The following is a 12,580-nucleotide window of genomic DNA, read 5'->3' as shown; positions in this document are numbered from 1 at the left end:
TCTGAGACCAGGACTGGACCAAGTTGTGACAATGACTAAGAATAACTCTAAATCCAACTTTTAAAAAATACACAATATACTAGATCTACTCAGGATACACCTCTGTATAAATTTTATATAGTTTGATAACTTTTCTTAAAAGATGAGTAAAAAAATGAAAGGTCAGACTGACAAGGACGAATTTCAACCAGACCCCAATTTCAAAGAATTCCTATGAAAAATCTACCATGAGAAACCCAACAAAAACTACACAGAAAATTAACTGGGCATAAAACCTAAGACAATGAGAAATTTCACACCAAGAGTATATCTACACTAGGTTTTATCTCATTAATTGATTGGCAGTTAAGGTAGTTGACATAGTAGTAAAAGCTATTCTGGACACTCTACAGATGTAGATTAGATTGTAAATATGAGGTGGGGAAGCATCATAATAATTTCATTGCCAAAGTGACAAGCATGAAACTCTGTTTTTTGGCTCACTCTGGATCTTATGCTTGGGCTGGATTGGGAATGTGTGGAGATGGCACCCATCTCGTGCTACATCCAGGGGAACCTCTCCCCTCTGGAAAGAAGGAGCTGTTTTAATTGCACAGTCTCAGAGGCTGAGGCACCCTACTATGTTTCAGAAGGTGAACACAATGAATACTGTTTTTCTAAGAGGCACTCTACCAATGAGGCCTCTAAGACATTCTAATAATTTTTTATCCTCGAGTAACCAGAGAGTGGCTCTTAAGTATCATCTCTGCAGCTTCATCCTCGCTGGAGACCTGCAACTCATGAACCAAGAAGGAAAATGGGTAAAATGCTGATGCTGGAAGTCATGCTGACACTTTGACCAATAGCAGCATAGAGAATTTTGCAAACTTTTGCTGTGGTTCTGTTTCTTCACCTTCACCAAAGCACCTGCAAAATTCTAACTAAAGAAGCAGTTTCAGGTGGTAAACAATTGGCTTAATCAGGATTTGCTTACTTCAGAGGACAGGATTGTGCATTTTTGCTTCAAGGAATCTTCAAATTATTTTGTGGCTAAAACAGCTTGGAACCACACATAGCTATTTCTGTCTCTCCCCAGTAGGGAAAAATTGAGCCTTCTCTGCTTGACTTTCCACTGGCATTGCTCATTGAGGTGATGGAGAAGCTGACACCTCTAAATTAAGTTCATGCCCCTATATGTTGGTGAAAATTAATTGGAAAATGTTTTGGAGCGACTTTTGGAGCTGATGGTAAATACCTCCTTGGGGTGAGGGGAGGCAGAGGGAAGGTAAAATGACAGGTTATTTTTAAGAAAAATATTGTTAGAGACCCTTGATCAATAAACCATTGATGTTGAGTGGAAATTTGAAACTAAGAGCTAGGAGATTCCTTTATTGGCAGTGAATCTTTTTGTCAACGTTTTTGTCTAATTTTATTTTATTTATGATAGGTTGGCATAGGTAGCCAAATACATTTTGCTTGTGTTAAGAAAATTCTTACAACCATTTCATTGAAAAGCTCTAGCTCTTCAATGCTTTGGAGCAGGGGCTTGAAATTTGGTACAGGTGTCACCAGGACCGGCGCTAGTATTTTTAGCGCCCTAGGTGCACGGCCATTTCACCGCCCCGCGCGCTGGTCCTGTGGCTCCGGTGGACCTGCCGCAGTCGTGCCTCCGGAGGGTCCCCTGGTCTGCGGCTCCGGTGGAGCTGCCATAGTCGTGCCTGCAGGAGGTCCACCAGAGCTGCGGGAGCAGCGGACCGTCTGCAGGCACAACTGCAGCAGGTCAACCGGAGCCACCTGCTCCCCCCCCCCGACAAAATGCCACCCCCTAATAATCCTGGCGCCCTAGGCAATTGCCTAGGCCACCTAAATGCAAGCGCCGGCCCTGGGTGTCAGGGATGTGCCTTTTCCATTCCTGTGAAAATCTGCCCAAATTTGGCCAAGTTATAAACCTTTGAAAAATCTCATGCTCTTAGAATTTGGCAGCTAGATTATCAGAAAATTCCTTCTGTACTAGGCATGCTCCATCCTCTCACATCTCCTATGTCCTTACTGGAGGGCACATGAACCATTGCCACAGAGAGACTGAACATGCTCCACCCCAGAGATTCAGGGGCTGAGAAGGATTTCCTGCAATTCCTGCTTCTGCTCTCCATTGGGCACTGTACCCGAGAGCCAGGAGACAATCTCTCTTATGCCCTTAATGCTTCCTTTGGTGGGCCCAGGTAGCGTGGAGGAGGAAGCTGCCTGACTGAATGCAGAAGGAACAAGAGGGAGAGGGAGGTGGAGGTAGTAGACTGGGACTTAGAAGGAGGTGGAGAAGAGAGAGATTTGCTTGGAAGGAGACAGGGACAAGGAGTCTAGGGTGGGAAGGAGTAAGGGAATTAGGACAAGGATTCTAGTGGGGAGACTGAGAGTAGGGGTGGAAATACTGAGACTGGATGTGGAGACTGTGAGCCAGAGTTGGGGGGCAGAATGGGACTGGCTGGAAAAGGAGACATTTATAACTTATTTTTGGATTCCTCGCTCATCACAAGCTCTCACACAGCAGCATCCACAACTTCCTATCATTTCCTGTTGGCTAGAACAGTCTGTTCTGTCCCATCATGGTGAATGATGACTTGGCCTTAGATATACCCATCTTTGTCACCTTCTGCCTGGCCTACAGCAATTCAATATATCTGGGCATGAAGCAATCAGCCCTTAAGAAACTCGAATACAGAACACTACAGCATGGCTTCTTCCTGACTACGACAATGCAACCCTAATTCGGCCCCCTGTTTGTGTAGTGATCACACACTATTGTTCTTTGTTTGTTCTCCTGTCTCATCTGTTGCAGAAATTGGAAGGTGTGTAGTCAATGAGGCAAGGATTACAGGAAAAGAAATAATGGTCTTATGGTTAAGGCAACTGAATGCTGCCCTGGAGAACTGGTTTCAAATCCTTATCTATGCTAGTGAATTCCTATACTAGGCATGTCATGTAGACCCAACTTTTCACAGATGTCACTAATTGTGTGTTTCTCTTTTTTTTTAGCCCAAAATGAAGTATCTGGGGCCTGATTTCCAGAACCTCTGAACATTCACAGCTACAGCTGAAGTCAATTGGAGGTGTGCTTTGATCATATAAATTGCTATACAATACTAAAATCACTTAAAAATGAGGCCATAATCATCTCAGATTGGGCACCCAAATTTAGTGGACACTTTTGACAATGTTTGCCTTAATTTCTTTGTGCCTGAATTTATAAATGGGGATAACAGCCCTAGTCTCATGGGGTATTATGAAAATTAATTTATGTTTCTGAAGCACTCCAATACTTATTCTAATCAGTGCCAAAGAAAAGGCTCTGAGGAAATTCATAATTCTGTGTTCATAATAGGATTTGAATAGTGTACAGTGAACAAAACAGGGGTCACACATTAAACACTGTGGATAAAAACAAAATTTTGAATGGCTGCTCATTCAGTGAAAGCTTTCCATCTTGTGCACTGAATGAGGTAGGGTCTTATGGAAAAAATAGTTTGTGATAATGTAGTTAAAACCTGTATCATAAAGCATACATACAAAGGGGTCAAATTGAGATTGCACAGGCAACATGAATTCTCTCTTTTCTTAGTTTTGAGTATTTTGTAACTAGGAAATGAAATACAAAAATTTATGGTAAAGTAATGTTAAGGTTTCCCAGTTAAAATCACAGTCAGAAAATAGGTTTCAGAGTAGCAGCCATGTTAGTCTGTATCCAAAAAAAGAACAGGAGCACTTGTGGCACCTTAGAGACTAACAAATTTATTCAGAAAACACACGTGTTAAGGTACAATATGCAACCTTAACTCAACCATTTTGCATATATGCAGTATGTGAATATGTGTATTAAACTGACTTATTACTGCTTATATTGTAAAAAATACACCATAAAATATATAGGTTGCATTATGTGGTTGAGTTAACACTGCTGTAGGAATATTAAATTTTGCTTTTCCTGCCATTTTAGGCCAAATACTACGATCCCTTACTTAGTTTACCCTCCAAATGTCATTAGGCAAAAGAAATACCAGGAGTCTGAGAAAGAACCTCCAAGTTTAGCTCAAGATTTTCAGGTAACAGGTAAAATATACAGGAGCTTACCATTTCAACAACCTCCACTTCAGCATTAAGTCGAAGATGATACAAAAACATCTGAAGGTCCTTTTTCATTTGAATACTGTTGTCATCCATTTGGGCAACAGTGAAAATACGCATTTTGCATTTTCTCCACACCTATTTAAGGGGAAAGGCATTTTATATGACAAACGTAGAAATAATTTTTGCCCCTTCTGTTCACAATCCTTTAAACAGCTAAGTAAAAGAGTATATAAGAATTTATTTAGTAATTTTATGTAATGCTTAGTGAAAAAAAAGTCATTGCTGTTCATTTTCTAAGACAAGATTTCCCTTTTTGAGTCATATACTGTACCTTGTGCTGCCGAAGCAGGAAAGGAAGCAACATCAGCATACCACCATCATGAACAATCCACCACACATCTATGTTCCCTTCAGAAAAGCGCTCTTGATTTGTTGGAAACAAATCAATGTTTTTAGCGACCAGTAGAGCTTGTTGCGCCGCTGTTGTTTCTCGGACTGTATCTGAAATCAGAACATTTGAATGAAAATTGGGAGTTGCTGAAAAAGGCTATTAGATGCCCAAAATCCACAATGCCACTATTGTGAAAGAGGATAACTTTGGTTAAAAGCTGATCCTGCTTAAGAGGGGAAGCAAAGACAGCAATCTCACACATCAAGATCCATACAAGGTGGATAAAAATTAATGATTTTTTCAAAATTGATATTTTAATTTAAATCAAATTTCTTTATTTAATTTAAATACATTTTTCTTTGAAAAATAAACCTATCTGAAGTCTGAAAATATGCCAACCTATATTAATATCTTAATTTAAAATAATGTAAATTAAATTTCAAAAGAGCATTGACACAGTATGTGTGTGCTGCTGAAGTTTTAAAGAAGGTCAGACCAGAGACCTGGAGGAAGTTTCTGGCTAAGCACCTAGAAACAGAGTTTGTTGAAGTGTTAAATCAGCTTTAACAGTAGTATCCTCTTCCACAGGTGCAGAGAGAATGCTATCTTTCTTTTCAGTTTTTCAGCTAGATCAGTTCAAAGTTGAGAAATTAACTGGAAGTTGAAAAAGTAGGAATACTTGTTTCCCTCTTCTAATCTCTGAATATAAACTGGGTGCAAGAGGATAAGATCAACTGGTGCAAAAATCTTGAAGGAGATGATGACCAGAAACAATTAATTCAGTTCACTAACTAAAGATAATACTTTGGTTAATAAACCAGTTAGTTTTCAATGCAAAGCATGTTCTGACAAACTTCCTTTTTCTTCTTTTATATTCAACACACTTCAGATAGTTTTAGTTAACTAATAAAAACATTTGGAAATCATGTTTTTGTTCTTTTTAAATTGAATTCCAATTTCCATCCAAAAGCAGCTTAATACAAATCATGAGTAAAAATTTAATAATCATCTAGTAAATAAGAAATGTGTCATTCACCATTTTCTAACATAATAAAAAGATTTAAAACATAAAAGAATTTATGCTAACCTATATACCTGCTAAAATAAATATGTATAGCTATAGGCCACATCTACACTACACATTTTTGTTGATGCAAGTTATGTCGGCATTCAGCTGTCAAAATTTGTATATCACTCGTGCATAACTGGCTGCTTGTGTTGGCACTGTGTGTACTCACTAGGAGTACTTGTGCCAATGTACAATGCAGTTCATCACAAGTAGGTATCAGTGCCACCATCTGCCATAATGCCTTTTAGGACATTTTTGCAATGTGTTGTTGGACAGAAATGACTTGTTCAAAGATCTCTGGGAGCTAGGAGTTAAGTTTCCAGCATGCAACTTTTTCCATCCCATAATGCTATTCATATCCCACTCAGCACTGTTTGGGGTCCATCATCTTTGACAGACACATGGAGTCTCACAGAGGTCTGCACTAGCCTCTCAAACACTGGAAATACAGGACACACAATTCTGTATTTGCAGACCCACAAGAAGTACTGCAAGAATGGAGGATATGATGATTTCTCCAAAAACAGTTTGCTCAGGGACACATAGCAAACAACAATTCAAGATTGTTGATGGAGTTCATGCTGACAGTGGAGTGCCACTTCTGGGCCTGAGAAATGAGCACTAACTGATGGGTTTACATCATAATTCGGGTGTTGAATGACAAACTGCAGATGCGAAAGGCCACATTCTCAGATCTATGTGCTGAGCCCACCACAACCCTGCAGAACAGGGACACTAAAATTGAGAGCTCCATTGACAGTGGAGAAGCGAGTGGTGATTGCACTCTGGAAGCTTGCAATGCTGGATTGCTACTGGTCAGTGGGAAATCATTTTGGAGTTGGAAAATCTACAGTGGTGATTGTTGTCATGAGGGCTATTACTGCACAGGACTGTGACTCTTAACAATGTTCAGGACACAGGGAATGAATTTGCAGCAAATGGGGTTCCCAAATTGCGGCAGGGTGATAGATGGCACACACATCCTACATTGGCACAGAGTATATCAAAAGAAATGTCTATTTTTCTATTGATATGCAAGTGTCGGTGGATCACCAGGGATACTTCACCAATATCATTGTGGACTGGTCAGGGAAGATGTGCTTGCATCTTCAAAAACACAGGACTGGTCAGAAAGCTGCAATCAGGGACATTCTTTCCCAACTGGCCGACTACCACTGACAATATGGCAATGACAATAGTGATTCAGGGGACCCAGTCTATCCCTTGTTTCCCTGGCTCATGAAGCTGTACGCTGGCTACCTCAACAGCACCAAGCAATGATTCAGCTACTATCTCAACGGGTTCAGAATGACAGTTGAATGTGCTTTTAATAGACTGAAGGTGTTTACTCAATACAATGGATCTCAGTGACAAAAATATCCCACTGGACAGCTGCCTATTGTGTCCTGCATAATATCTATGAGGCAAAATGGGGAAAAGCTGCTGCAGGGTGGAGAGCAGAGGTGGAGCATCTGTCTGTTGATTTTGAACAGTGAGACATGAGGGCTATTACAAGTGCTTAACAAGGAACTGTGCAACTGAAGAAAGTTTTCAAAGATGTTTTCTTGAACTAGGAGTTCTGTAGTGCTTTACATTTACAAGTGCTGGGTGCCTTGAGTGTTTGTATGCATTCTGCAATATGGGTTGTAGACTAATAAAGATAATTTAATTCTCCATAAACAGAAATTTATTGAATGTCAAAAACAGTGCAGTTAAACGACGTACAAAAAATAAGAGGCAATGCAGTACAAACTTTAACATAAATTAACAGACTAGGATTTTCAAATTGGAAAAGCAACAAACATTTCTGTCCGCTTCAGTGCATAAGTACAGTCTGTTGTGACTACTCATACACTAACCATGATTCTCACATGTGAAGTTGTGGTTTTCTTTGTTAAAAAAAAATATTTTTGACCAAAAATTTTAGCGTGAAAATTTCAGAACAAAATTAAATTAAACTTTTTATTTTGTTTCTAACTGAAAATTTGTTTTCATTAAACTTGTTGATCATTTTTTTTGAAATTTCATATTTTAATTTTTCCCTTTTTTTTCCATTTTTCTCTCCTTTTGTCATTTGGTGCAATAAAATGAATAATGTTCAAGTCCCCTCTGACACTTTGTCCTCTCTTTTTTTTTTCTTTTTCCTTCTCAAAATTTCTCTAATTTGAAAAGTTTACAGAGCTGCAAAATGAGAAAAGAAGAAAAAGTTAACCCAAAAAATCCTAGACATCATTTATTCAATGGCAAAAAATAGGAAAGAAAGAGAAAAAATGTTTTTAAAAATATATTTTGTAACTTGAATCAAAATGAAACAATTTTTAATTTTAAATCAAAGGGTTGTTTTGCTTAGAAATGCCCCAATAAAGAATATACATTTTATTTACTGAAAAAAAATCTGTTTTTTTTTTTGCCAGCTCTAGAATTTAATAATCAATTCAACTGATAATGCACAATAAAGAACAGAATCCATTTGCTTCACTTTCTTATTCGTATTGGCTCAGCAGGCTAAAAGGAGTAAAGGCTGATAAAAGAATTTGATAAGAATTTGAATGCACACAAGAAGTACATTTCTTGAATAAGAAGGGGCCAATTTTATAATTATTTATGTCCAAACTGTCAAAAATAGGAGCCTAAAGTTAGGCTTTGAAGTCCATATTTTGACATCTAAATAAAGTGTGTTGATTTTCAAAAGTGCTGAGCACCCACCAGTTTTCATTGACCTCAATAGGACTAACATTAGCCTACTATTTTGAGTAGGTCTTACAGTAGAACTGCATATAAATCTCTTACATTTGTTTTTCCAGGTAACAAACTTGCAAAATAACATTTAAAATACATTACCATTATATATTTTCATTAAAATGGCATAAATAAAACTAAGAGAATACATACCAACAAAATTCTTCCATGAGAAAGGATTATCAGTCTGTTTCCATGACTGTGGCCAGGCCATCAGGACTGTATTATGCGTCATCCCTCCCAGACCAGCAGACTGAATCAAATGGGACATTCCATCTCTAAAACTGGGAGATACCACGATCTGGCAAAATCCTTTGGTCTTTTCTACCCCCATTAAGGATTTAATATTCTATTAAAAATAAGAAATTGAATATTACATGTGGGAATATATTAAAGGAAATAATTATAAATACCATAGTTAATCGCTGCACTAAAGCACCAATAAGATGCTGGACACTGGAATATGACATCAAGGAACATTGTTTTACTCTCTCAACCCAATGAATGAACAAGGTGCTATGATAACTGTAAAACCCAAGTTTTAAAATCACTTTGTGCGCATAGAAATCTTTGCTTCTTAAGGGGGAATGGAATATGAGTAAAAGTGTTTGAGTCACTTTGTTCAGTATTTGATAATAAGTAATGCATGGTGTGGGGCTATTGCTGACCATTGTTTGCATAACCTTGTTGGTTGGTGAAGGCCTATAGAGAGGTACTGGGTCCATTATAGGTTGAGATAGCCAGTATTTTTGGAAAATGGAGAAGGATGCCAGGAGCTCTTTAAGAAACTGTTGTGAGGCTAATGCTCAAGAAAGCAACTTCTGGTATTGACAATTTAGTGGAGTACTGTGGCACCTTAGAGACTAACAAATTTATTTGAGCATAAGCTTTCGTGGGCTACAGCCCACTTCATCGAATGCATAGACTGGAATATACAGCAAGAAGATATTTATACATACAAAGAACATGAAAAGGTGGAAGTAGCCATACCAACTGTAAGAGGCCAATCAACTGAGATGAGCTATCATCAGCAGGAGAGAAAAAAAACAAAATTTTTGAAGTGATAATCGAGATGACCCATAGAAGGTGTGAGGATACTTAACAAGGGGAAATAGATTCAATTAGTGTAATTTAGTTTAGCTATTGACCAGTATCCAACCTCCGATTCAGGGTAAAGGTCGAGAAGGCTGTAGCAGTGCAAATCTGAGGGCTTTGAGAGTCCTCTGATTTCCTTACCTCCAAGTCAACTGCGTTGTGGGCATGGAGTAGAAATTGCACTAGTTGTGTTAACTTCTAGCAATGGATAAAGACAATGTTTGTACTGATTATTATTGTTAGCAGCTTTTCAGACCACTGCTTTTCTTAAATTGTTTGCACATGATAGCACAAGTGGATGACGCATCACTTGAGTTATTCCATTCTTATCTTAACGAAGGTTAATTTTAATTGTTCTTTTGCCCAGAATATCTTCTCCCAAGCAGTGCCACAGGGTCTATATTGTCATAGCTCTTGTTTAATGTGTACATGAGTTTGCTGGGAGGCTTAATAAGGATGCATGTGCTGTAAAGGCATTCAGCATGTCAATCAGCTCTAAGTCTCCAAAACTGACCCAACTGGAGATATGGAATTAATTACCGAGTGTCAAAATGAAATCGAAGCTTGGATTGGGGCTTCCTGATTTATGTCTGGACTAAGTCTCCATTTACTGTCTGAAACTTAATCCAGACAAGATAAGAGATATTGGTGGTGGGCTGGGAAAAGCTGATGAAAGACTGAGGAATTTATTATGGCATCTCTTACAAATAAAGGGCACACTGCCTCAATAACATAGCTGCATAAATTTGGGTGTGTTATTAGATTCTACTTTGCTCCTTGACATGGCCAAGAGAGCTTTTTTCCATCTGTGCCTCATGAGAAGAGGTCCTTGTCTTAATTATCCATGTTTTGTCACCTCAAAATTAGACTTCAACTATCATGCACTATACATTAGTCTGTCCCTTAGAACTATAAGAAGTGTAAGCTAAGGAAGAATGCCATGATTAATTTATTCAGCAGCTACATGTTGGAAACACATTAAACAGGCACACTAAGATCTGGGATCCACATTGGCTTCTAATACGCTTTTGGGTAGAATTCAAGGAATCAGTTTTGATCAACCCAGCCCTAAATAGTTTTGGATTTAGTCACCTGAGTGATCACCTCTTCCCCCATGGCATACTGTCACAACTGAGATCAGCACAGGCACTTCAACAGGAGCCCACTTGATTAAATGACAGAAAGCCTGTTGGCAGGGTGTCCTCCATGAAGTTTCCTTAACTTTGGAATGCACTCCTAATCTTCATCTGGCATTATCTAATTTGCTAGCTCATAGGTATGTTGCAAAGCTCATTCTTTTCTTGTGCTTCATAAGACGGGATGGGCTGACGGCTGAATGAGTCAAGTGCAGGGGTTCCCAAACTTCTTACTAAGGTGACCTTCCAACCGCATTTTGTCTTTTTTGGGGATCCACTATTACCCATACCTGCCTCCTGCTCCACCCTTCCCAGCCCAAGCCCCCTGCTCAGTTATCCCATCCCTCTTGCTATTGCTGTCCTATCCCTGCCCCTTCCCTATTGCAGTCCCAGCTGGCCCTTCTCTTTCCCCATGGCTGGGGTGCGATCACTCCCAGGTGGTTGATTAGAGTTACCAACCCTCCCAGCGTGACCAGGAGTCTCCCAGAATCAGGCTTTATCTCCTGGAGGCTACTGAAGCCCATCTGGGAGATTTTAAGCTGCGAAAAGTCCAGTGGCACAGTGGGCCTAAGGCAGGCTCCCTATCTGCCCTGGCTCTGCACCACTCCCAGAAGCAGCGACATGTCCAGCAGAGGTTCCTACGAGGAGGCATGGCCACGGGGTCTCTGTGCGCTACTCCCACCCCAAGAGCAGACTCCGCAGCTCCCACTGGCCAGGAATGGGGAACCGCAGCCAATGGGAGCTGTGGAGGCAGTGTCTGCAGGCAGAGGCAGTACAGAGCCACATGGCTGCCCCTGAACCTATGAGAGACTACCAGACATGCCACTACTTCCAGGAGTCACCAAAGGTAAGCACCACCTGGCCAGAGACTGCACCCCAAACATCTTCCCGCACCACAACCCTCTGCCGCAGCCCTGAGCCCCTTCCCACACCCAAACTCCTCCAAGAGCCCACACCCTGAACCTCCTCCTACACCGCAACCCCTTGCCCCAGCCTGGTGAAAGTGAGAGGGTGTGGGGAGTGAGCAAAGGAAGGATGGGGGCTGGAGTGAGCAGGGGTGGGGCCTCGGAGATGGGGTGGGGCAAGTATGAGGCCTTGGGCAGGGGTGGGGTAAGGGTATTTGGGTTTGTGTGATTAGACAGTTGGGAACCCTATGGCTGATTGTCCACTTGCTGTTTCTGGCTACTTTCTCCACACTGCTCTTGCTGCCCAGGAGAAGTGAGAGTGCGATCTGGTCAGCAGATCTTGTGTGGGAGAAGGGGCTGGAGCCAGTAATTGGACATTCAGCAGCCTATCCTGCCCTTCCCGTGCCCCAGAAGTACTTCCTGTGTGCTGCTGCCTGTAGGAAGTGAGAGCATGGGCTTAGACCTTCATGGCACACAAAACCCATCTAGACCTTCCCACAACGCACCATTTGTACAATAATGGTCTAGTGAATATTTATTTGTATGTGTATTAGTTGTCCTTTACATTCCATCCTGTTGTGTATTTTAATTTTTGGGATAGGCACTCAGAGCACAGGACAGATGCCTACAGAGAACACTTTTGTAAGTTTGACAAATACCGAGGATATTTTAGGAATGCAAGTTGTGCAAGTCTTCCCTAAAATTGTTATTTTTATATCTGGCTTCAAATTCTGCCAGGTTATGACAAAGCAATGACTTTTTAAAAGAAAACTTTGAGCTATTTTATTGTAAGTAAATAATCAGACCAATGCTATGTGCTATGCCATACTTAAAGCTTCTGTTTTTCTGGGTTTATTCATCCTGTTTTGGGGAGGGTTATTTTTAGCAATTTTTGAATTTTATATAGATGTCAAAAATCGGGGGTTTAGGGCTATCTCTTTGTATATATTGTAATGAATAATGTATATTATACACAGTATAATATTACAGTATACAGTATCTATTAATGTAATGAATAATCTCTTTGTAATATTCCCTTCTGTGCAAAAGCACAGTCTACACAGACGAATTAATGCCAACATATTAATGTACTTTAATAATCACACTCCTGTATACTACTGCTCTGTACACAAGCTGTACATCC

At 40.1% G+C, this 12,580-nt stretch overlaps 1 protein-coding gene across 2 annotated transcripts in view; it reads right to left on the bottom strand.

Moving 5' to 3' along the window:
- The window catches only part of SLC12A7 (solute carrier family 12 member 7), a 277,582-nt gene that overhangs the window by 34,985 nt on the left and 230,017 nt on the right, over positions 1-12,580 (bottom strand). For both annotated transcript variants that reach the window (XM_032803704.2, XM_032803706.2), the window contains exons 18-20: positions 8,454-8,649; positions 4,433-4,602; positions 4,105-4,236 (exon numbers count right to left, since the gene is read on the bottom strand). In XM_032803704.2, coding sequence (XP_032659595.1) covers positions 4,105-4,236; positions 4,433-4,602; positions 8,454-8,649 — 498 coding nt within the window. The remainder of the gene's footprint in view (positions 1-4,104; positions 4,237-4,432; positions 4,603-8,453; positions 8,650-12,580) is intronic.

Source organism: Chelonoidis abingdonii, chromosome 2 (genome assembly GCF_003597395.2).
Source record: "Chelonoidis abingdonii isolate Lonesome George chromosome 2, CheloAbing_2.0, whole genome shotgun sequence".
Classification (NCBI taxonomy): domain Eukaryota; kingdom Metazoa; phylum Chordata; order Testudines; family Testudinidae; genus Chelonoidis; species Chelonoidis abingdonii.
This window is presented reverse-complemented; position numbering and strand designations above follow the sequence as displayed.